This window comes from Pieris napi, chromosome 6 (genome assembly GCF_905475465.1).
Source record: "Pieris napi chromosome 6, ilPieNapi1.2, whole genome shotgun sequence".
Lineage (NCBI taxonomy): Eukaryota > Metazoa > Arthropoda > Insecta > Lepidoptera > Pieridae > Pieris > Pieris napi.
The window spans coordinates 5,488,437-5,514,640 of record NC_062239.1 but is presented as its reverse complement, the minus strand read 5'-3'; the positions used below and the strand labels follow the sequence as shown (position 1 = coordinate 5,514,640).

The window sequence follows — 26,204 nt, the reverse complement described above, 5'->3', positions numbered from 1 at the left end:
ACTGTGTACATGGAAAGCAATTGTAGCAAAGCGTTTCACTCTCACCGAGCATTCTCTGGAGTAAGTAGTTTTATTAGTGGCTGCTTTCCAGGTACGCAGTCACTGCAGCTACAACAACTTATGACAATCGGACCCATAGTTTTAATGATCTGAAATTCGTAGTTCTGTACGTGTGCAAGTGTGTAACCTTCTTATTAAACCAACATTTGTAAACCCACGTCAGTATATTACATAATTTGTTAATGTTAAGCTGATAACTGCTGGCACAAGACCTTTCTAGCTATGAAGTAGCATAGTACTTATAGTTCTAGCGATTTTGATAACTATCTCATTAAATGAATGGACAAACATTTAATAGACTGTCTTTGTCGACTCAACAGTCCATGGAATAATATGTTTTATGCGCTTCTTTGCGTTTATTCTGTTACAGGTTACTTAACATAATATATTAAATCATTCGCTAAAATAAAATAAAAGGTTTCAACAGCGAACAACTGTTGATTCTAGTTAAAAAGTTCACATCACCGTTCCCTAGGGTAAGATTCAGGAGAGACTTAGAGTTAAGCCTGGCTTCCGTACATTAAAATTCGCGGTCTCATTGCTGAATCTTATCATTACTAGTGACTTAAGACTTTACCTTCGATCTCTGTTTAGCGATTGACGAATAAATTGGCAGTTACGAGTTACGACCGTATGATGTAGACATTCAATGATTTGGCTCCAGCTAATAATATAATGTCTTTATCAGTTAACAAAACCAATCATTGCAAATAAAAAAATATTATTAGTGCGTTTTGGAGTGCTTTAGTACAACTTGAAAGGCAAGTTCTTTAGCGTAGCGTTTACATGTTTCAACTAAAGTACTATCCTAAAGCACTCTCCTAAACACTAAGATAATGTAAATCGGCCTTAAGTTTTGTATCATACCGAGATGGAATTACCATTATCTGCATATGAAGTACGATAAACGATTATAACAATATTCTGTGGCAAGGAGCAAGCGCGCAATCTGCGGGCCGACATTGGTGATTGAGGCTTGCGCACATTTCAAGATACAAGCGTTGAAACGGCTAGTCTTCTAACGTTCCTTAAAATATTTATCTACTTAAAGAATATCGTTAGCCGTAGATTCTTTTAATTACTGAAAATAAGATACACAATCAGCAAAATGTTTTGGGGTAAGTTATAGAGTCATAAATGTGCTACCGGCAACCTTACCACCACGTGTCTCATAAAAACTCAGCATGAGTTTTTTATTTCTAAATAAGTTATTAAAGCAACTGAATATTGATTTTGAAAGTTGATGGATTTTATTTATAATCATTTTAACATCGTATGCTTATTTCACTAAAATGTCTACCACCACACACCACGTTCTTGTGAGGTACTATATATAAGATATTTTCTTATATTCAATAGCCTTCAATGAAATTGTTTACAGGAATAAAGATTGTATATCATAATTAATCATTTCTGATATATATGAAACTAAATTCCGAAATAATCATTCGTCTCCACGTATATGCTTTATATGCTGTTTCTTACATATACTATCTTTTGTAACTTTATAGGACTAATTATGGAACCAAACAAGCGGTATACACAAATCGTGGATAAGCCGTTCCACATCTCACACGCTGCTATGGACATATCAACTGGAGACAATGAACCATGCCAAGTAATGATTGTTGTTGATGGCAAAAATTTCTTAGTATGCACATTACAAAAGAAACAGTCTATTCAGATGCCTCTTGACCTATACTTCAAGACTGGTGAAAATGTAGCTTTTTTGACTAATGGTAAGATCATTTTGGGGATTTCATATTACTTTTTATTGCTTAATATTGTGTTATTTAAATATTAATAATGATTAGGAAAGTGCAATGTGCATTTGACCGGATATGTGGATCCTGAATTTGATGATGAAATATCTGAGGAGGAAGGTGAAGAAGAGGAAGAGGAATCAGAGGAACAACAGGAAGCAAAACCAGCTAAAAACAAAAGGAAGTTAGAACCTAACGGTGAATCACAAGCTAAAAAACTGAAGGTAAACTAAATGAAACATGTACAATTTATATAATCGTTCCCAAGAATTCATGAAACCCGAGTTACAAAACTTGAGGTTAGGTATTTTTTATTAACCTAACCCTTAGTCGCAGGATATTTTTTGTAAAATTAAACAGAAAATTAGAACTATGTGCAGTGTATTATTTGATTTGATGATAAGAGATTTGCAATGTTAGGTACATTAGTATTACATTAGACATAGTACTATACTTAATGCACTATTTCTATTTCTTCACAGAAATGTACTTTTACATTTTGTGCAAATGGTAGATGCATTTCTACATTATTTTCACAGTTCATATAATGAAGGAGTAAATTTGCTAAAGTATTTGTTAGTGGGTACTTTGTAAATAAAAGATTCCATATTTATAGTTATTGAGAAAATACATGCTAAACATTTAAAGAATTGCTTTCTTTACTGAATCTTAATTTTTTCTAATGGACCTAACATAGGAGCTAATTAAAGAAACTTTAAAAATTATTGTACAGGGTCCTCAACTCATCATAGGTAATGATTTGATTTAAAGTCCCTTCATTGTTCTGCAGGTTGAGTAATGTTATGCAGCAGTCGAAGCGCGTTTATTGATTTTCTTCACTCAATTCATGAGAATTCATTCATCATTCATCTCTCCAATTTGCCTCAAGATGATTAATACAGTTATATCACTAACACAGCAACAGACTCAGACGTAGTTTATCAACTTGGGTCTCCGCCCGTCGACAGGGCTTTTTCTGCAGATCAAATCTTTTTTGCGTCACCGCCACCATATACATTATTAATCCTTAGAGCCGTTTCTGGAGCACTCGTGCACGGTGGAACTCCTAGTCGTAAATTACGCGATATTTCATGTTTTCCATTTTATAGTGACGCAAAGAAAAAAAATTCTTTGTAAAAAACCTTTATGTGCTAATTGAATGTAAACTTGTTAAAATTTTCGAAGAAGGGAGTATAACAAAACAAAATTTTGCTACAATGAAGTCTCTTGTACTAGCTTATGATATATACCAGATTTATAACAAACAAATTTATTAATACACAGAAGGGCAAAAAAGCAACTGCTGATGATGATAGTTCAGACTCAGATGAAAACAATGACCAATTGCAGAAGTTCCTTAATGGTGAAGATATTGATAGCGATGAAAATGATGAGTCATTCAAAGTGAATACATCTGCAGAAGCTGACAGGTAGAATAACAATTTTTGATTTACATCTATTATCATGATCATGCAAAGCTGGCAGCTTTATAAATAATAATATACTGATGTCTGTAATAATTTTTTGTTTAATCATATAGTGATGAAGAGGAGAGTGATGATGATGAAGAGGAAGCAGAGGAAGAAGAAGAAGAGGATGAGGAAGATGAAGCTGAGACATCCAAAGCATCGTCTATGGACACAAGCAAGGATGATAGCCAGATTGACATGAGTAAGCTCACCAAAAACCAAAAGAAACGCCTGAAAAAGAAACTACAGAAAGAAAAGCAAGGGCAAGAGAATGGTGTTGATAAGGCTAAGGTAACTATATAAAATATTTACAACCTGTAAAATAACAATTTCAAAAAAAAAATTCAATCTGAATACTAAAATTTTGTTTATATTTGCATTTGCAGAAAGAAAAACCTGAGGCACAAAAACAAGAAAAAAAGAAGCCAGAAGGAAAAAAAGAAAAAGAGTCTCCAGTAGTTGCTACTGAAAAAAAGGAAAAGAAATCCCTTAGTGGTGGTGTTTTCGTTGAAGATGTTAAAGTAGGGTCTGGACCTGTAGCTAAACCTGGCAAAACTGTAATGGTGGGTAATCTCAAAATTGTGTGATGTCTGTTAAAAACGCATATTATGACTTGATCAATAAAATAATACTTTATGTATAATTTTTAGGTGTATTATGAAGGAAGATTAAAACAAAACAACAAGATGTTTGACAACTGTGTAAAGGGACCTGGATTTAAGTTCAGATTAGGTGGAAAAGAGGTGATTGCAGGATGGGATGTTGGTGTTGCTGGTATGAAAGTTGGTGGCAAGAGGAAAATCGTCTGTCCGCCCGCTATGGCGTGAGTATTAATTAATATGATGCTTAGGCCTATTTTCCGAAATGTAATTATATAATATAATAAAAACTAAAAGAATTTAACATAGAGAATATAGTTAATAGTGTAAATAATGAATTGTACTGTTACATATTATAAACTTTTGATTGTTTAAATTGTCAGGAAACGTGGTTGCTAACCGGTCAACTAACCTTTGTGGTTTCTTTTTTAGATATGGTGCTAAAGGATCGCCTCCAGTTATTCCACCAAATTCAACACTAGTTTTTGAAGTAGAACTTAAGAATGTTAAATAAAAAGTTAAGATTCCGTGTTTTATGTTACTGTTTGATTATTATATAATATTGACACACTATAGTGTGGAGAACGTTCCAGAGTTGCCATTTGTCATCTTCCCAAGAACCTTTAAAAGTGATGTTAGTGTAGCTAGTTTATATGTCTTAAAATACAGAAAGTGCTTTTGTTTAAGTTCATATTTGCTTATTTTTTTTGGTGTATTTGTCTGTCTAAAATCTGTTGTCATTAACTGATTTGTTAATGTAATGCTCTAATTACTCTTGATTGACATAAACTAAGCGGAAATAAATTTGATGAAATATATTCTATTTTCTTACAAACCTTATTTAAATATGCACCTTCCATGATTTCTAGTTAAGACTTAAGACCCTTACATGTACTAACTACACCTATTTTGATACATTCATGATAATAAGTGACTTCTCTTATTTTTTAAGTACACCTGATATCAATAGGTTCCTAATTATTTTATGATATGCTATCTGCAGACTAAAATCTAAAAATAGTCTTACTACTTATGTTCTGTAGAATAAATCATTTATTTATAATGGACAATAACAAACATTGCTAGGTACTTCTATGCTTTTTATGGAGTCCTCAATAAATTAAAGAAAACTACAAATTTAAATCACAGTCAGTATTATTATTAGTGTAGAAATCAATATTTTCTTTTTCCTCTAACAATAAAAACAAGGTATGTTATGAATGGTCGTTAATTTTATTTAGTATAAATAATAAATTATCACAGTTATTTTTATTCCGACTTAAGCCTCACATCTGGAGTTTTTTCAATTTTGGATACGTTGGCAGTAGGTACCTTGTCAACATTGTCAGCATCTTTATTTTTCTTAAACGCACAAACACCACCTTCACACTTAAATGGGAATTCAGTTGTAGTATTTCCTTCCGCATTTTTAACAGCCCATGGGTTCCAAAAACGTAAAACGTAAGGCTGAATAAACTTGTGCCATAAGAATAGCAGAACTGGAACGATGAAACATGGGACACAAACCATTTTTGTTGAATTACCTATATACTTTCAACTGGGTTCAGAACTCCCTTTCCCTCGCGTTCTAATATTTATATGAAATAATTTAATAGATTTAGAGAGATACTAAGCACGTTTTGGTTGTGACGTTAATGATTTTGTGAAATGCAATTCATATTTTTAAGGTTTTTCTAAATTTTCAATTGTGATTTGTGACAGAAATTAGAAATGAATGACAAGTCCCCATCGAATTTTGATAATGCCAATTGTCCAAATATTATAGTAATTGTCAAACTCAAATTCTAACCATAACACAGATTATAACTTTATTATTTTTAACTTTCAGATTAGTAGTTGAAATACCAGGTAAAAATCTCACATAATATAATAAAAGACCAATCTCTATTTTACATTATATTATATAATAATAATATCATCGAAAAGCTTAAAACGTTTTTAGCGAACCGATATTGTCCTTTTTTGGCGGAGATAACCCAACGCCTTAGCTGCCTAGGCCACATGTACATAGTGCCTACCAAGAGTACTAGGTGTACTTCAGGAACCCGGAATAACATAGAATGGACGCGAAAAATTAGTAAATGTACAATATGTTAGTCCTTCACTTTCTAAAACCATTGCGTAATGTGGAGATTATTCTTATCATTTTAATTAGGTTGGCAGTCGTTATAAAATAAAAAATATTTATATAAAAAAAAATATTTCAGTAAACATGGTTGAGGTTCCATAACTATGTTAGTAATTACAACTTAAATCTAAGGGTTAATAGGTTTACATATTAGAACACACAAAAATACAGGAATTGGAGAAATACCGCTTCAATTGTTCATACCTGAATCATTCCGCATGAAATGGCGGAACAGTAATTGAGGCATGGGCAATCGACTCGGTCCGCGATCATACGGAGGATGCTGTTACCGCTAGCTCGCACCCTGCGCACCAAGGACGCACATCTCTTGCGCATGGTGGCGTAGAAACAATCCACCCGCGCCTCAGCGAACAACCCCGATGCGCTGCAGAATCGAGGCAGCCGCAACAGCACCCTGAACGCATTATTTTATTGGATACGGACGTTATATAGTCGAACACTAGTAATGTCTTTTATCGATATTTTTGTCGATAAAACACAGTGGATTGGTAATCTTTGTTCTTCGAGGTATGTTTTATTATTTAAAATACCCCAATAGGATAATTATACATGTTAACCATTATAAAGTAAAAATACGTTGTAACTTCTTTCATATATAATATGACTATAGAAACGGTTGTTATTTATATTTTGATGCTGTTACTCTTGCGAAAACAGTTGCAGAAATCTCGAAATATTGTTTGCGTTGGATTAAATAATTTATTTATTGTTTATCGTCGCTGTAGAATGATAATCTGGTATGTCCAGAGAACCAAACATTACAGGAAACGAAAAAAACTATTACATAATTTCGTCAATGTTTGTTAAAATATTGTTATGTGCGTTTGTCCATAGTTTTGAATTGTAAAAGGAGTTATTTATGTTATTATTTCACCAGTTAAATGACAAGAGTCTAAGAATAAAAAATAAATGGTTTTTTGACATACGAGGTTATCATTTGTGACGTTATGATCTTACTTTTCCTCCTGAAGTCCTCCAATCTCCAACTCTCCTACGATTCAGTAAAAACATCCCACTTCAAATAAACTCCGTTTATATAAACTTATAACACAACATATATTTAATTCTCTTAGAAATACAAGGCTAATAAATACAAAAACTATATTGTTTTTTAATAAATTTGAGTGCTTTCGGAGTCGGTTTTCTTAAAAAGCAATAAATTTTAATACTGTTTATTATTTTTTAATTATTAGATAACATAAAAACTTTTACAATAGAAAAATAACTTGCCACAAAACATAAAGCTTCATAAGCTGGGTACTGATCAACTTTACGAGGTGTAATGTAACATGTTACACAGCGAGCATTCCTGCAGTCAGTACATAGTGTTACGGGGAAACCACCGAGCAATGAGCCTCGAGCGTTACTAGTCTGGCTGACGTCGGTTTTTTGGCGCATCCTTTGAGCGTTAGGCGGTTCAGTCAGTATTCAGTAAGCTAAGCTGTACTCATCACGAGCACACGTCGTTCCTCTCGTATTATTTCTTGAAAATATGGAGTGAACGACAACGAAGACAAAGAAAAAACTTTGTATCTCGAACTGCATTTTTCTAAAACAGACCAAAACCAGTGTTGTGGTACCCAGCTCATCCCGAGCATCAAAACATACAGGTACCAGGAAAGGTAAAAGGAAAAGGTAGGCAATTATTTAAATAGTTTTATAACCCTACTAATTCTAGAAAACACTTTAATTTCAGGTGCTGAAGATAATATATACCATAGTACTTGGTTTGCATACAAAGCTACGATATTTCTACTGGATTGAAATCGTGAACGAAATAGTGAATCGTAAAAACAAATGAACAATAAATTGACTAAAATAATGTAAGTTCAACAATGTGAGATCATTTGTTTATTACAATAACATTATCAATTGTTTAAACTTTGAACTTCTTTATTAGAGCCAAATATGATACAGGTCATAATATGCCAGTATAATTTTTTTTATTATAGGACGGGGGGCAAATGGGCAGGAGGCTCACCTGATGTTAAGTGATACCGCCGCCCATGGACACTCTCAATGCCAGAGTGCTCGCGAGTGCGTTGCCGGCCTTTTAAGAATTGGTACGCTCTTTTCTTGAAGGACCCTAAGTCGAATTGGTTCGGAAATACTTCAGTGGGCAGCTGGTTCCACATAGTGGTGGTGCGCGGCAAAAACTGCCTTGAAAAACGCTCAGTTGTGGAACGGCGGACGTCGAGGTGATACGGGTGGAATTTCGTATTCTGTCTCGACGTCCGATGATGAAACTCAGCTGCAGGTATTAATCCGAACAACTCCTCTGAACACTCTCCATGGTAAATGCGGTAGAAGATGCAGAGTGACCCCACATCTCTACGCAACGCCAAAGGATCAAGCCGCTCGGAGAGGGAATGGTATAATTTAATTTAAGGTTTTTTTATTTCTCAAGTGTCTCATTTTTTTAAATATAATAATATTTAGTTAGCTTTGCTTATCCGATCCCACTTTTTGATTCTAAATGATTAGTTTCATTTAATATAATTCCATAATACACATAGAGCAACTCCACCGCGCATTTTTTTATCCACTCCGAGATGATAAAAAAAATGCGCGCGTCATTATCCTAACAAAAAAGGGAGCGAGCGCGAAAGTGTGATTGATTCTTTCGCCACACCCCCCTTCCGTCCTTTGACCCGCGTCCGAAAAATCAAAGCCGAAGAGCAATTGCATAATTAACGCCTTCTTTTATTTTTGTTGACACTTGACTACAATAGCATATCTAATACTAAAAAAATAGGTTTTCACCGACATCAATATGAAACATGCCATCATGGGTACGATAAACAATAAAATTGAATCATAACGACATTTCCGACAAAAAAATATTTTTGAAGTCTTCGCTTGACTGGGCTTAGACTTAAGACTATGGAATAGAAACAAAACAAAATAAATAAACGTTTTATAATTTATTCGCAACGAAAAACTTTTTATTCTTATAAAATTGGAGTCTCTGGTAAAATAAATAAAACAACAGATCTTATAACTAAGGACTACAAAAATTTTAACTTAAACATTTAACTTTCCAAATTATCGTAACCATACATTATTTTCGAAATGATAATTTTCTAAAAACAAAAACAAAATCCTAACCATAAAAACAAAAAGCATTTAGTTTTACCCTTAAAATTTACGTAAAAGTACCCTGTAATAATTGTAGAATGTATAATATTTTATTTACAATAAATAATAATTTGACTTTTGAGCACAAAAATATTTCAGTAGGTATTCGTTAGATTTAGCAGTACACAATAAATTTTCTTGAGTTTATTTATATTAAGAACTTCATAATATTACAATATAATGTTAATTAAAAATAAACTATTTATCAAGTAAATAATTCTGAGATCTTCATCACAGCACGCTTTAAAAATTATTTAACAAACAATATTTCGTATGTTAGGTCCTAGTTAAAGTAAAAAATATATATTCTATATCCACAAGGGTAACATTAAAACGTGTAAATAAATTCTAGTTTAAGAATAGTTTCTCAAATTTGCACATACAAAGTGAAAAAATAAAATATTTATATTCCAATGGCACAAATATGTCGAAAGCGAGGCACGTCATAACACCGTATAATCCGTTTTCACATCTCGGAGAGCACCGCGTAGGGATATCGGTAGTTCTGGCACTCTATAAATTGGATCGGAAAACGACGGCAACTTAATCGCATTCAAGGACTTCTCGTAACTATTGAATGACAAATACAAGTGCGAGACTCGTTCAATTTCGTCTTGTGTCATATCAACAGCACGCAACTGTTTCCTGAAACCCGCATTAATTGAATCGCCACATTTAGGACATATTTCTTCAAGAATGTATTTGGTTTTTGGCGCGTGTTTACATCGAAGTGGCTCCACAAACTTGTACCTTTTAGAGCGTGGTATTTTCAAGTCTTTCTTCTCTTCATCGAGCAACACAAGAAGCTTGTGGCTGGCATCTGCGGAGCTGGTTCGCGCGATTACCTCACCGCCGCCCTTCATTAAGGCGTTGTATAGCTGCTCCGAGGGGTTGTTTACGTCGTAATAAAGGCACCTCGACTCCGAACTAGCCTCGTTGTTATTTTCTATGTGCAAACTGTATCTGAGGCGTATTCTCTTTGGTTTAGTGCTGTACTTTAGGTACACGTGTATCGGGATATCAATGGAGGAGCAGCCCGACTCCTGGATCTCATACGGCGGCTCTTGAAGTACTGGAACAGTTTAATGTTTAATTAAGTAATTTGTAATAACGGGTTTAAAGTTATTTGCGTGGCAACTATCAACACACGCGAGATAACGATAATGAGCGTGTGTATATCATGCGACTGTTTTTAATACTATAAGCATGATTCGCTTCGATATTCAAAGTTAACTTCTCATCATATACTTATTAGACAAAAACCTGTTCCGCTTGATTCTGTCAGCTAACTTGCCGGTCCAGTCGCTTAGACCGCAAGTGAATATTATTATGAGCAGAAAATTTAATCGGTCGCGGTGTTTTGAAATAATTAATTTTTAATGCATGACGCAGTGGCAACGACTGATATTAACAATACACTAAATATTATATATTTTTATCAATAATTTACCTACGTGAAACGTTTCCGAGGTCGTAGGTTCGGCCGCCGATTTTTTTATCATAAAACGATTTTTAAGCCGTGAACCTGTTCTTAGCTGAATACTACACACGCATTGAAATAACAGAGCAGGACTGTTTTACCGTTTAGTAGCCTCAAATACTTGAGATAAATATGAATTGAATTCAAACAGGCGTTACCTCTCTTAGGATAGACGAAGGCGCTAGCCGGGTAGAGGTGGAAGACGACCTTGTGCACAAAGGCGCTAATGTCGGCGCCGCGCGCGCCGCGCACGTACACGCTCCAGTCGAGTGCCAACGCGCGACCCGATGCGGCGCGACGCGGCTCACACGCATGACCGACCTCTAACCACACGCGCACACACATCTGAAATAATATCTGTTATTGCAGTTATAATCCATAGCAGCAGTTGCAGTGCAATTATAATCGCACATACTTTTGGTTTACGTGAACGGCTCATTTGATGTTGATTCACAATCGCCATTCGCCACCCATACTGTGGCTGAAATTGGCGCGCGTTGTCAGCATTCACATCACTAAATGAAAAACTAATGGATATATTAATCATGATTTTCGTTATCTTTACAACCGATTATAAGAGCAGTATTTGCCTAGTGAAGTGAGCATCCGAATCTAATCCCTGGGGTCGTAGGTTCGATTCCCGGCTGTGCACCAATGGACTTTCTGTCTGTGTGCGCATTTAACACTCGCTTCTACTGTGAAGGCAAACATCGTAAGGAAACCGGCATGCCTTAGACCCAAATGTCGGCAGAGTGTGTCAGGCACAAAACGATGATCATCTACTTGCCTATTAGAAAAGTGGCGTATTATACTATTTCCTCTAATAGAAAGTTTGTTTGAAGATGGTTGAATAGATTATTGAAATCGGAATCTTAAAGAATTCGCACATTTTTTTATAATCTATTATTTAGGTAATTTAGTTAGGTAATAATATAGGTACCTATACGAGTGGGTTACGTTATCTACTGCCGGCTATAAGTCACTCGGGTAATGGTTAATAACCAAATTCACAGATAATGGTATTAAAATAACCAGTAAATTTAATGTCAATGTTTGATTCGATCAGCTCGATTCATATCAGCTAATAATAGCCAACAGGCAACCATCGCATCGTTGAATAATGAAACCCTTTAATCACCACTTGCAGACAAAATAAAAACAACAAAAAATTAATTATTGTTTACCGGTTAAATTACTTCAATACAAATACAAGTATAGTACTATATTCGAGCTTCAATGTTTACTGTATACGCAGTTAGGTTACTTTACCAAATACGAAAGTTTAAAACGACCTTGGCCCTGAGTGGCTGTTAATCATATTACATCACAACAGAACGAATGACGCTGCGACAATCATTCGCAAATGGCTTAATAGATACAGAATTTGATCTTTGATGTATGCTAACAAATAAGCAAATACTGCAGAAAAAAACCGCATAAAATTCGGTAAATGCACCAAGATCAAGCAATATTTAAAAACTATTTGAATACGAAAAATTTCCATACAAACAAATGTGTATTATTGAATAAGATTTCTTTATATCTTTTACATACCAATTAAAGTTTAAACCGAAGACGAGTTTTTTCTTCGTAAGATGTTGTTTGGCCGAAATTAAAGTTCAATATATTTATAATGCGTAACACAAAGAATGCATGTGTATCATGTATGTCGTTTAGACTGACGTTTTTTCAATTGATATTTACACATTGATTTAATATATTGTACCTAAATGTAATATTGTGTCGTAGTCTGTAGTTAGTTTTAAAGACCCTCTATCATCTATGTACAAGCCTCTAAGGAGTATACATTATTAAAGTGAATTAAAAAATATGAACTATTTTAAATATTGCCATAATATATTAAAAAAACTATTCTAAATGACAAAATAATTACATAATGATCATATAGAAAATGGTTACTTATATTTGGTTTTATGTGGGTATCTCCATAGCTACCACCCAACTAATGACAGAGATAGCGATTATGGATATGTAAACAAATAAAATCGGAATCCAATAGCAAAAAAAAATTGTATAAATAAAATAATATAACCAAAAAGTTCCTTAAATGTTTATATTATAATTTTTGTTTGTAGTTTGTTAAAGTTTGTATATAGGTATGTGTTTCTAAACAGTTTGATCGGGGATTTTTAGCTCGAGTTTCTTTTTTTTTAAAGTAAACAGTATTTACTTATTTTGTTTCATGCATCTCTAGTTTATGGCATTATTTTTTTAAATTATATATTAATTGTAATCGTCTGGTTGTTTGAACACTTCATTAAAACACTACTAGTACAATTAGAATTTTTAAATAATTAGAAAGGCAACGGGTGGCTTAATCGCACTAAATCGTAACTTGAACTTGAATAATATAGAATATCGTAAGAAGTGCATAACTACAAATAATAGATAATAACTCATAGAATAGAAATAAAAATTAATTAAGAAAAATATGAACAAAGCATGACAAAAATTGATATGAATCACGATAAATGGAGTGTATCCATTTTACCCCGATATGTATCCAACTTTGTTTGTTTTGGGTATGGTAGGATACAACAAGTTAGAGGTAAGGAGAGACTTTACTATCACATTAATTTTTTTTATGGTCCTTAGAGGTAGTATATATAGTCCTTAGAGGTTGTTATAAAAAGGTTTATGTTTTATATTTTGTTTATATTATGTAATATTATGTTCTTAGTTTAATTTTGATATTAATAAGTTTTCTTTTATTGTATTCGTATTAAGTTACTGTAGGAATAGAAAATAAATAAATGAATTCTAAATTATTTAGAGATGAGGGAGGAATGCTTCAAAAGCGATTTAAAGGATATAATGGGTGCTAAGCCGATCTGATACAGGTCATACAGCAAGTGAATTCCATAAGCTTACTACAGAAACTCTATTAGATTCGCCAAGAAATACAAAATTAGTATGTTTGGGGAATACCATTGATCAAAGATAAGATCAAAGGCATGCAAGCGACCATAAATTTAAATTTGTTCTTGAGATTAGGAGCCATCATATGACAAAGATGATTGTAGTTAACACAAGTATGAAACCTGAAAACCTTCGATTTTAGATTCTATAATGTATGAAAAATTTACATTTATTTAGATATTTTAACGTTTTAAAATTTAAATTGGTTAAAATGTTGTGTTATAACTCACGTCATGAATAATTTAATGATATCAATTCTTTACAAGGATAGCTTCAATTGTTTATTTTAAATTTTAATAGTCCACGTCATCTTTATTATGTACAAATGGTCCAAGGTCTGCAGTGTAAATCCGAATTAGGCATTATAACTTGAAAATATTATATCCAACATTTGTGTTGGAGACGCTTCAACTAATAATTTTAGTAAAAAATGTTCTGATTTAAGCTCTTGGAAACAATTAGGTGGAAATAAATAATGTTTCTGAGAATTTATTACTTATACTAAATATACATAAACTATTTAAGGATTCGTAAATAAACATATGTCCAAAAGATGTCACTTATCATGTTTATTTTGCCTAACATTAGCGGCGATGCGCATTAATTATAATACTAATCATGCTGCTACGTAATTGTGATAAAAGTTGAATGTATCTAATTACAAGGAAGTGTTCAGGGCGCTCGTGCTATACAGTAACACTTAGCAGGTGTTTCGTATAACTACATATCGGAACCAGTTACATTTGATATGCAGCCGAGCGAGACTAAACGGTCGGACAAATGGATATTAAACCATTTATATAATATTAAATTGATTTGGTCAACGTCCCTACGTGCTTCGCACGATAAGGAAAATGTAAATATTGATCCTATTTAGGCGCTGTCACGTTGGACTTTCCAAGTGATATCATACATGCCGCTTTTAATATTAGCTACGCTGATTTCTTGAAACAAGTGAATTGCGCACGCGACTATAATACGTCGATCACTCACCGGCTTCTCATGTTGTTGTCGGAGACCTTCAGTCATTTTCTATTATATGATAAAATCGCCGCTCCTCGTGCGGCGACGGCTGACATCTGCAACAGGCCACCGAGGTCATGTATAATCTTTATGATAAACAGAATCAAATAGGTGAACTAGGTCTCACTTGTATTGTGTCGGTGACAGGCAAAGATGCATGAGGTAGTTATGGGTTTTCGACGGTAATTTAAGCGCGCAGCATGTCTGACATGAAGCCGTGGCCGAGGTGTGTTTATCACTGGTTGCATGAGACTTGAGAGGCAACGGCCGTGAGTGCTGTGACGTCAGAGTGACGTCGGGCCAGGGCGCTTCCTCCGCACCTCTTGCCTCTGACCGCGAATGCCAGCTGCCGCTGACGCTATCGTGCCCCACTGACGTGTACTGGACACATGGTCTGTTGCACGTTGTTTTCGCGCCAAAATTATTTCACAAACTAAAATTGGTAAAATGAAATCCTTAACAGTCTTCATTGATTTTAATATTAAAAATAATTCTCTAAGTGGGTTTTTTTAAAAATTAGTATTTTTAAGTATAGTTTTTTTCGCTTTTGTAAAGTAAAATTTGTGGTTCTTATACATGTATAAGATAAGCGAAAATCACTATGTAATTGTCAGAAAAACTATGACAAATATTTGCGCCTTCAATATGTAAATAGCAATGTTTTGTTTTATCGTTACTTATTAAATTTGCTTTATTTTTATAGTTTAGACTTATAAAATTTATAGTAATACCAGTTTTACATTCAGCCTTTCGCGATACTTTAATACATATATCGCGTTTACACACTCGTCCTGCCCAATTCCCTGCTCACTACGGCTGAATGTAAATACGGCATTATACTAGCTGCCCCCACGAACTTCGTTTCTCCTTAATGTGATTTTACTTAGGCTACCTTTTTAGTGCATACCAACATGGAACATTTTCTTATGCTACCCCAGGGACTGTTCGGTTTTCCAGAATGAAAACTTTTTAGGCTTTTCTGTGATTTTTCTCTCTTTAGTTAAGAACTGATTTATTGAACCGCAGAGTTCAAGTTATCAGATCCTAACTAACAAATAAAGAATAGGAGTTGATAGTAGAGGGTTGATGAAAATTAATGTGTTATGTATTTTTGTAAGCTGTATCATAAAAAATAAAAACAAAAAAAAGTGTCTAAAAAATAAAAATAATAATTTTACCCCTTATCATTTAGGGGTTAAAAAAATAGATAGATAGTAGGCGATTCTCAGATTTACTGAATATGCATAAAAAATTTCATAATAATCGGTCGACCCGTTTCGGAGGAGTATGGGAACGAACATTGTGACACGAGATTTTTTTATATTAGATATATGTAGTTATATTTATATTTTGGATAGTTTGGATACTCGGCTCATTGCCTGCTAAGTCAATAGCCAGGCCATTGCCATTTACCACTGCACTGAAAACTAATCCGTAGATATATTGCATAAAGATCAATGGCTTGTGTTGAAATATTTACTTGCCTACAAATTACAATTTAAATAATTTATCTTGTTTTTTTATTATTTATTCCGTAAGTGAACATCAACCTTCCGATTTATGTTTGTTCATGAATTTCTCCGGCACTAAGGCCGGTAAAAACGTAAATCGAACTGAAGTCTATTTTCATGGGCTATCAAATATTTATCTGTATAAAGTTTGACTTTGTCAGCGCGCGACTTGAGATACGAATAATTAGAATGTACCTTGTACCTTCATATCGAGACGATCCTTTGATTTAAATCAGGTGCAATTAGACTGATTTCTTTTTTTATAAATAAGTATAGTGTAATAATTTTGTGTCTTTAATTAAAATTTGCTAAGTAGTTTAAAGGTTATCCACGCATTTCTAGTGAGGTCATATAATATTGGTATCAAGTTAAATAATGTTGACAGGTTACTTCTAACGAGTCCCAGATTAACCCCGTGGCAAGAGTAGCAATTGTTACGAGCCCCTATTCGGCTCTGACAATTACATTTGTTGACACAAACTGTCATTCTTATACAAATTTAGCTTTCGACTTTCTACATACACTAGGTACTGTTAAGGCATCTTGATTAAGCCCCATGCTCATCTGCGCCTAAGTGTAGTTTTTGTAATTGTCAGATCCGAATAGGGACTTTAATAATCTATTGCACTACTAAATACCAACATATTATATATTTATTTTTGCCGTATTAAATATTAGTTTATGATTTGTGTTTTGACACAATTACAATGCAATACAATTGTGTCGTACCTAATGTAGAAATTTCCCAAATTTCTTCTATATTATCTTGTATACTAATACATATTATAAAAAACTTAAAACTTATTATTTTTTTTAGTTTGTCTGTAAGGGTAACTACGTACTAAATCGATTCTAAACATAATTTGGATTATGAAATTTTACATACGCTAGGAAAAATCATAAGAACGATTTTTTCTAATATTTTTAACCATTGTTAGTATTCGTTGATTTGTTTTTGATTGACACCTCGAAAACTAACTTGTAAAATATACACTATTAAATTAAATCACTAGTAACAGGTCAAGACCAAGCTAATGTGATAATTCAGTTAATTTTTGGCTCCATAATGGTCCCCACAATTGAATAATGATTCAATGGTGACTTTTCCACTAATTTATATTATAATGAGTTGTTAATTCAAACGTCACATACTTAGATTTTTAGTTAGGTATGCCCGCTCTTAAAGGGTGGTGCAATAATATTCTAACTAGAATTAATGCAAGGTAAGTAAAATACTGTTACTATGACTTCAAATATATTCCATATTTTAAGTTTAATACCTATACTAAAACATTTATATAATAATTAACTTCATCAATCGGATGACTAATTATTTTTCCAGCAACTGCATTAATGGAACTTTCATGTTTTTGATTAAGTATCTATAAATTTATGATTGCAACATAATTATTCATTCGGTGTATCAAAGCTGTAACCTTGTGAGTTTTGGGTTCGAATCCTGATAAAAAGTGCCAAAATGTAATAAGTATGCAAATACGTATTTTAAATTTTATTCATACTTAAGATGTCATGTGGAACATGGTGTAATGGAGAGTGGTGGAGAGTTTATTGCCAGTTCTTCTCTTCCGTTCTACGCCTTTGATTTGAGAACTGGCAGTAAATGTAAAATTAGAAGCATTTCATATATATATATTTTTGACGTTCATAAATGTACCTACGTATAAATAACCTACATTGTGTTACCTATATGAATAAATGATTTAGATTTTGAATTTGAATTATTATTTAAACATTATATATACGCCCGAACCCAATAACCTAACTCAATCCGTAATCCACCATCTGAGATAGTAAGCTTAATCTACAAGGGTGCCAATAACCAATCGACGGATTGTAATAGCCATCTGTCGATATAAGCTATCCATGGCAGGTCGTATCGGTGTCTGTGGTGTCTTGTATGTGTATGAAAATTACAGTTGACGAAAGTTTGATTTCTACAGTTAATTATTTTAACGGATTTTAACTTAAATCAGTTTTTTTAATAATTAAAAAACTATTTGTTATGTTTTAAACATACACATGTATATTTTAATGTTATTTGTACGGTTTTATTTACTTTATTTGGTTTACATTGATTATCAAATATGAGTGAAAGCTCGGTAAAATGGAACGACAAAGAGCATTTTATCCGTCGCCAAAAATGGAACGTCTTCTTAGGGTTTGGAAATTGGGATGCAGATAGGAGATCGATCGACTGTAACGGTCTGATCTCAGATTGTTTTCAATCTGAGATTGTGGATTGATTATTGGGGCGTAAGTGCACAAATACACCAATCACTAAGTGGTCTATTTAACTTTGGTGCCTGAAGTGTAGCTTTACAGTACAAGTTTACTTAGAAACGAAAGAGATATTAAAAAATACATATATAAACAATACATTTATACTCAATTTTAATACAAGGAAGGAATATATTTTCTTTGTAAACGTGGTTTAGAAGTTTCAGCCTTTAAGTAGAACTTTGAGGGAGGTTAGTTAATGAGTATATTATCATGTATTTAATAATGCCGACACTTTGAATGCAAGTCTCTATCTCGAATCGATATAGCCCTATCTTTATCATATTATCACATTAATAAAAAACATTTTTAAATAAATTTAATAGAGGTTGTTGTCACTTGAAACATCGTTACACATAAACTCATAATGTGGGACAAAAGGCTTATGCCGGTTTAGCTTGGTGCTTCTCTTCTTTTACCTTAAGCAAAACCAAATGTACCAGCAGATAGACAACCAAAACCCGCACTCTAAATATGACTCTGTACAAATGACTCAATGTACCGAATAGTAGGAAGTCAAATGTTGATGCTCTACGAAACGTATTGTTTACTCACAAGTAGAAACTCTGTTACTAAGTGACTATAGATTAAGGAAAGATTAAATATTTTTTTATCTATACTAATATGAAGAGGTAAAGTTTGTGAGGTTGTAAGGTAGTATTGTTTAACCGATTTTGAACATTATTTTACCAATAGAATGCCACGTTCTTGTAAGTGTATTAACCCGAAAAATTAAAAGATTTTCGTGGTAGTCGGATTTTAAAAGTAAACGTTTCTTACTAACTGTGAGAGATATACGATTGTGTAGTAGAGAAAAATTGTAGAGCTTGATAATGCCTACGAAAAAGCCAGCGACACATGTGTCTTACTTTTATGATATATTTAAACAAGTCTGCTCGCTGTCATGTCTATTTGTCTGTCTCTTTGCGATAAACTCAAAAACTACTACTGCACAGAATTTATGCAATTTTCACTAGCATTTAGAAGGATTTATGAGCAATGTTTATGTATATAACTTTCAATATTTACGGGTTAATATATAAGATCTGTTTGAAGAGATGTAAAGTTTTAATGTGTATGTAATAAAACAGGCTCACAGCTCATAAAGGATTATAAATATCTGTGCAAACTTAGCTCCACAAAATCAACAGGATCTACAGATCTATATTGTACACAATATATCAATTCTTTTAATCTAATTACTAGATATCATGATAATTAAATTGTTGCCTAAGTGTTTTGATTTTTATCAATTTATATAAATACAAAGGGTAATTATCACTTTCTTAAGTCACTTGTTAAAGAGGAAACAGTTAATTAGACTCGAAAAAGTGTAGTTCTCAAAAGCTTCAAAATGAAAGGTAAGGTATAAAATTATTTGTTAACTGGAAAGCTAGCATTTTCCACAACACTTCTTTTGTTGGTATTATTTAATAAATAATATTTGTTAAGTCTTGGTATTTTTTGTTATACTCACCTGAGTAATGAAAATTTTCGACTTTAGTATTTTATTATAAATGTTTTGTATGCTGTTTTATTTACAAAATTATTAATATTAATTGATTTATTAATTAATATTAAATACAGTCTATTACAGATTATATATGGCTAAACATAAAAACTTACTATATTTTTATACGAGTATACATGATATGTATAGTAGAAATAATCTACATTTATTCAATACACGAAAATAACGATGTTTATATTTAAAACTATATTCAAATGGAATCTAAATAAAGCTCTATAGACAGTTATTCTTTTATGATATTAAAACGCTGTTATGCTTATATTTACTTCATTTTTTTTAAATTAATTAAAATGTTACTGTAAATTTGAATATAAAGTAATTAAACTGTTTTGCTTTTTAGCTGCAGCCATCTATTTGGCGTGCACAATCACAGTAGCACTAGGAAGAAATATCCAGTTAAATACCAAGGGATGTCCAGAAGATTATACAGTCGAACAACTATACCCTCATGAGGAATGCCATAAGTTTTACCAATGTTTCCACGGAGACCTTGTAGTGCACACGTGCGCTGCCAATCTTTACTTTAGCATTGAAAAACAACAGTGTGATTTCGCTTCTACGGTCAATTGCGGGGACAGAATCATACCGAAGCCAGACGAAGACGATGTAAATCAGCCAGATGAAGACATTGGTGATGATGGTAACACCAACTGCAACTGCGATCCCGCTGAGGCTCCGTCAATTTGCGCTAAAGATGGTTCGGACGGCACTTTGGTTGCCCACGAAAACTGTAACAACTTTTACAAATGTGCCCACGGCTTACCTGTAACCCAATCGTGTTCCGGAAATCTTTTGTACAACCCGTACAAAGAGTACTGTGACTGGCCTCAGAATGTTGAGTGTGGAGACAGAGTCATACCTTGTCCAGAAGATGAGGGTGGTAATGGTGGAAATGACGAAGGCAACGAAGGCGGAGACGGTGGCGATGGAGGAAACGGCGGTGGTGATGGTGGTCAAGAAAGCTGCAATTGCGACCCCTCTGAAGCTCCATCTATTTGCGCTAAAGATGGTTCGGACGGCACTTTGGTTGCCCACGAAAATTGTAACAACTTTTACAAATGTGCCCACGGCTTACCTGTAACCCAATCGTGTTCCGGAAATCTTTTGTACAACCCGTACAAAGAGTACTGTGACTGGCCTCAGAATGTTGAGTGTGGAGACAGAGTCATACCTTGTCCAGAAGATGAGGGTGGTAATGGTGGAAATGACGAAGGCAACGAAGGCGGAGACGGTGGCGATGGAGGAAATGGTGGTGGCGATGGCGATGGAGGAAACGGCGGTGGCGATGGTGGTCAAGAAAGCTGCAATTGCGACCCCTCTGAAGCTCCATCTATTTGCGCTAAAGATGGTTCGGACGGCACTTTGGTTGCCCACGAAAATTGTAACAACTTTTACAAATGTGCCCACGGCTTACCTGTAACCCAATCGTGTTCCGGAAATCTTTTGTACAACCCGTACAAAGAGTACTGTGACTGGCCTCAGAATGTTGAGTGTGGAGACAGAGTCATACCTTGTCCAGAAGATGAGGGTGGTAATGGTGGAAATGACGAAGGCAACGAAGGCGGAGACGGTGGCGATGGAGGAAATGGTGGTGGCGATGGCGATGGAGGAAACGGCGGTGGCGATGGTGGTCAAGAAAGCTGCAATTGCGACCCCTCTGAAGCTCCATCTATTTGCGCTAAAGATGGTTCGGACGGCACTTTGATTGCCCACGAAAATTGTAACAAATTTTACAAATGTGCCCACGGATTACCTGTAACCCAATTGTGCCCCGGAAACCTTTTGTACAACCCATACAAGGAGTACTGTGACTGGCCTCAGAATGTTGAGTGTGGAGACAGAATCATTCCTTGTCCAGAAGATGAGGGTGGTAATGGTGGAAATGACGGTGACAACGAAGGCGGAGATGGTGGCGATGGAGGAAATGGTGGCGATGGAGGAAACGGTGGCGATGGGGGAAATGGTGGTGGTGGTGGAGGAAATGGCGGTGGTGATGGTGGTCAAGAAAACTGCAATTGCGACCCCTCTGAAGCTCCATCTGTTTGCGCTAAAGATGGTTCGGACGGCAATTTAGTTGCCCACGAAAATTGTAACAAATTTTACAAATGTGCCCACGGATTACCTGTAACCCAATTGTGCCCCGGAAACCTTTTGTACAACCCATACAAGGAGTACTGTGACTGGCCTCAGAATGTTGAGTGTGGAGACAGAGTCATACCTTGTCCAGAAGATGAGGGTGGTAATGGTGGAAATGACGGTGACAACGACGGCGGAAACGGTGGCGATGGAGGAAATGGTGGTGGTGGAGGAAATGGTGGTGGCGGTGGCGATGGAGGAAACGGCGGTGGTGGTGGAGGAAACGGCGGTGGTGATGGTGGTCAAGAAAACTGCAATTGCGACCCCTCTGAAGCTCCATCTATTTGCGCTAAAGATGGTTCGGACGGCACTTTGATTGCCCACGAAAATTGTAACAAATTTTACAAATGTGCCCACGGATTACCTGTAACCCAATTGTGCCCCGGAAACCTTTTGTACAACCCATACAAGGAGTACTGTGACTGGCCTCAGAATGTTGAGTGTGGAGACAGAGTCATACCTTGTCCAGAAGATGAGGGTGGTAATGGTGGAAATGACGGTGACAACGACGGCGGAAACGGTGGCGATGGAGGAATTGGTGGTGGCGGTGGCGATGGAGGAAACGGCGGTGGTGATGGTGGTCAAGAAAGCTGCAATTGCGACCCCTCTGAAGCTCCATCTATTTGCGCTAAAGATGGTTCGGACGGCACTTTGGTTGCCCACGAAAATTGTAACAAATTTTACAAATGTAACCACGGCTTACCTGTAACCCAATCGTGTTCCGGAAATCTTTTGTACAACCCGTACAAAGAGTACTGTGACTGGCCTCAGAATGTTGAGTGTGGAGATAGAGTCATACCTTGTCCAGAAGATGAGGGTGGTAATGGTGGAAATGACGGTGACAACGACGGCGGAAACGGTGGCGATGGAGGAAATGGTGGTGGCGGTGGCGATGGAGGAAACGGCGGTGGTGATGGTGGTCAAGAAAGCTGCAATTGCGACCCCTCTGAAGCTCCATCTATTTGCGCTAAAGATGGTTCGGACGGCACTTTGGTTGCCCACGAAAATTGTAACAAATTTTACAAATGTAACCACGGCTTACCTGTAACCCAATCGTGTTCCGGAAATCTTTTGTACAACCCGTACAAAGAGTACTGTGACTGGCCTCAGAATGTTGAGTGTGGAGACAGAGTCATACCTTGTCCAGAAGATGAGGGTGGTAATGGTGGAAATGACGGTGACAACGACGGCGGAAACGGTGGCGATGGAGGAAATGGTGGTGGCGGTGGCGATGGAGGAAACGGCGGTGGTGATGGTGGTCAAGAAAGCTGCAATTGCGACCCCTCTGAAGCTCCATCTATTTGCGCTAAAGATGGTTCGGACGGCACTTTGGTTGCCCACGAAAATTGTAACAAATTTTACAAATGTAACCACGGCTTACCTGTAACCCAATCGTGTTCCGGAAATCTTTTGTACAACCCGTACAAAGAGTACTGTGACTGGCCTCAGAATGTTGAGTGTGGAGACAGAGTCATACCTAGTCCAGAAGATGAGGGTGGTAATGGTGGAAATGACGGTGACAACGACGGCGGAAACGGTGGCGATGGAGGAAATGGTGGTGGCGGTGGCGATGGAGGAAACGGCGGTGGTGATGGTGGTCAAGAAAGCTGCAATTGCGACCCCTCTGAAGCTCCATCTATTTGCGCTAAAGATGGTTCGGACGGCACTTTGGTTGCCCACGAAAATTGTAACAAATTTTACAAATGTAACCACGGCTTACCTGTAACCCAATCGTGTTCCGGAAATCTTTTGTACAACCCGTACAAAGAGTACTGTGACTGGCCTCAGAATGTTGAGTGTGGAGATAGAGTCATACCTTGTCCAGAAGATGAGGGTGGTAATGGTGGAAATGACGGTGACAACGACGGCGGAAACGGTGGCGATGGAGGAAATGGTGGTGGTGGTGGCGATGGAGGAAACGGCGGTGGTGATGGTGGTCAAGAAAGCTGCAATTGCGACCCCTCTGAAGCTCCATCTATTTGCGCTAAAGATGGTTCGGACGGCACTTTGGTTGCCCACGAAAATTGTAACAAATTTTACAAATGTAACCACGGCTTACCTGTAACCCAATCGTGTTCCGGAAATCTTTTGTACAACCCGTACAAAGAGTACTGTGACTGGCCTCAGAATGTTGAGTGTGGAGACAGAGTCATACCTTGTCCAGAAGATGAGGGTGGTAATGGTGGAAATGACGGTGACAACGACGGCGGAAACGGTGGCGATGGAGGAAATGGTGGTGGCGGTGGCGATGGAGGAAACGGCGGTGGTGATGGTGGTCAAGAAAGCTGCAATTGCGACCCCTCTGAAGCTCCATCTATTTGCGCTAAAGATGGTTCGGACGGCACTTTGGTTGCCCACGAAAATTGTAACAAATTTTACAAATGTAACCACGGCTTACCTGTAACCCAATCGTGTTCCGGAAATCTTTTGTACAACCCGTACAAAGAGTACTGTGACTGGCCTCAGAATGTTGAGTGTGGAGACAGAGTCATACCTTGTCCAGAAGATGAGGGTGGTAATGGTGGAAATGACGGTGACAATGACGGTGACAACGACGGCGGAAACGGTGGCGATGGAGGAAATGCTGGTGGCGGTGGCGATGGAGGAAACGGCGGTGGTGATGGTGGTCAAGAAAGCTGCAATTGCGACCCCTCTGAAGCTCCATCTATTTGCGCTAAAAATGGTTCGGACGGCACTTTGGTTGCCCACGAAAATTGTAACAAATTTTACAAATGTAACCACGGCTTACCTGTAACCCAATCGTGTTCCGGAAATCTTTTGTACAACCCGTACAAAGAGTACTGTGACTGGCCTCAGAATGTTGAGTGTGGAGATAGAGTCATTCCTTGTCCAGAAGAAGAGGGTGGTAATGGTGGAAATGACGGTGACAACGAAGGCGGAGACGGTGGCGATGGGGAAAACGATGGTGGAGATGACAGTGACAGTAATGTTGATTATGACCCAGAAGAAGCTCCTAAAAAGTGTGCAGAAAACAATTCTGAGGGATATCTATTAGTTCATGAATTCTGTAATCAATTTTATAAATGTTTTTATAGCCGACCAATACCATTTGTCTGTCCCGGTAACCTAATGTACAGCGCCAGCAAGAAGATTTGCGACTACCCTGAGAATGTTAAATGTGGCAACAGAATCGTAATTAGATCATAACAAGTTTACAGTTTCTTGTTCTTAAACAAACATTTGCCATGTTAAATTAATATACTATTTATAACCTGTATTCTCTATTCAAAATTTTATAATAAATTATTACAATATAGGCATGTTTTTAATTTAAGGGTTTAGAATTAATTTAAAAGGTAAATAAGAAAAATACAAGAGAAATGCTGAAATTATATTAGGTATATGTTTGATTACATGATAAAATCGCAAAGTAAAATTATTCGACCTCTACAAGCACGTTCCGTACAGGCATATTACGCCCAGTGCAATTTACGTTTTCAGGCCAATCACATAGGTTTACGGTCTCGTTGAAATAGAGATGTCCTGGGCATATCATTACCACTTTCTCGCCGTTGGCACATTGGTAAAATTTGTCGCAATCCTCGTGTTTATAGTATTTTTCGGTGCCATCTTTGGGACAATCGCAGCAATATGCGACCACCACAGCCATAGCTATCAGCACGTAACCAAAAACCGCTGTAAAAAGTAATAATTTGAAACTAATTCAACAAATTCCCAATCTTTTAGGTAATTTGTATGACGCAAATATATAATAGTCGTATTAATGAGGACTTAACTTTTATATATATATATATCTATTTTTACTTTAATTAAAATGTAAAGTCACCTTTCGTTATCCAGACCCAACAGTTTTAAATAAGGCTAGTTGTACATTAATTTACCCAAAAGATTTATATGTTTTATGTGTAAGTTCCAATTTAAGGAAATTGTACGTGGTATATGCTTACCTTTCATCTTTCTATTTAATTCACTGAACTGATACTGATGTCCCAATAGGCCATAATTTTATACAGAAAGTTATCAAAGTAACTCTTCAAAATGGAGTGCTTGACAAAGAATTTAACCAGATAATTTAATTAGCTAATTATGTTCAATGTAATATTA

General features: G+C 35.9%; 4 protein-coding genes and 1 long non-coding RNA gene across 8 annotated transcripts; 3 read left to right on the top strand and 2 right to left on the bottom strand.

Moving 5' to 3' along the window:
- Window positions 1-1,001: 1,001 nt before the first annotated feature.
- LOC125050596 (46 kDa FK506-binding nuclear protein) lies at window positions 1,002-4,707 on the top strand. Its single transcript, XM_047650533.1, has 8 exons — window positions 1,002-1,178; window positions 1,572-1,799; window positions 1,875-2,047; window positions 3,108-3,253; window positions 3,364-3,583; window positions 3,679-3,855; window positions 3,943-4,115; window positions 4,324-4,707. The coding sequence occupies exons 1-8, from the start codon at window positions 1,169-1,171 to the stop codon at window positions 4,403-4,405; spliced, it is 1,209 nt and encodes a 402-aa protein (XP_047506489.1). The 5' UTR covers window positions 1,002-1,168; the 3' UTR covers window positions 4,406-4,707.
- A 396-nt stretch (window positions 4,708-5,103) lies between these two features.
- LOC125050598 (UPF0729 protein AAEL015238) lies at window positions 5,104-5,634 on the bottom strand. Its single transcript, XM_047650536.1, has one exon. It carries the CDS (start codon window positions 5,419-5,421, stop codon window positions 5,161-5,163), a length of 261 nt encoding a protein of 86 aa, XP_047506492.1. The 5' UTR covers window positions 5,422-5,634; the 3' UTR covers window positions 5,104-5,160.
- A 1,815-nt stretch (window positions 5,635-7,449) lies between these two features.
- LOC125050461 lies at window positions 7,450-7,849 on the top strand. Its single transcript, XR_007117145.1, has 2 exons — window positions 7,450-7,683; window positions 7,758-7,849. It is a non-coding gene; the product is annotated as an uncharacterized LOC125050461 (long non-coding RNA).
- A 1,170-nt stretch (window positions 7,850-9,019) lies between these two features.
- Window positions 9,020-14,926, bottom strand: LOC125050460 (protein AF-9-like). 4 transcript variants are annotated; one of them, XM_047650338.1, is made up of 5 exons: window positions 14,770-14,892; window positions 14,613-14,698; window positions 11,095-11,206; window positions 10,838-11,024; window positions 9,020-10,271 (listed from the first exon to the last, which is right to left on the bottom strand). In XM_047650338.1, exons 2-5 carry the CDS (start codon window positions 14,621-14,623, stop codon window positions 9,643-9,645), a joined length of 939 nt encoding a protein of 312 aa, XP_047506294.1. In that variant the 5' UTR covers window positions 14,624-14,698; window positions 14,770-14,892; the 3' UTR covers window positions 9,020-9,642. The 4 variants fall into 4 exon arrangements, with proteins under 4 accessions (XP_047506294.1, XP_047506295.1, XP_047506296.1 ...); XM_047650339.1 differs by having other exon boundaries at window positions 11,095-11,194; XM_047650340.1 differs by lacking the exon at window positions 11,095-11,206 and having other exon boundaries at window positions 14,770-14,926.
- A 4,777-nt stretch (window positions 14,927-19,703) lies between these two features.
- On the top strand, window positions 19,704-25,395 carry LOC125050258 (uncharacterized PE-PGRS family protein PE_PGRS54-like). The gene is made up of 3 exons (XM_047649986.1): window positions 19,704-19,812; window positions 20,323-21,252; window positions 22,339-25,395. The coding sequence occupies exons 1-3, from the start codon at window positions 19,806-19,808 to the stop codon at window positions 25,284-25,286; spliced, it is 3,885 nt and encodes a 1,294-aa protein (XP_047505942.1). The 5' UTR covers window positions 19,704-19,805; the 3' UTR covers window positions 25,287-25,395.
- Window positions 25,396-26,204: the final 809 nt, after the last annotated feature.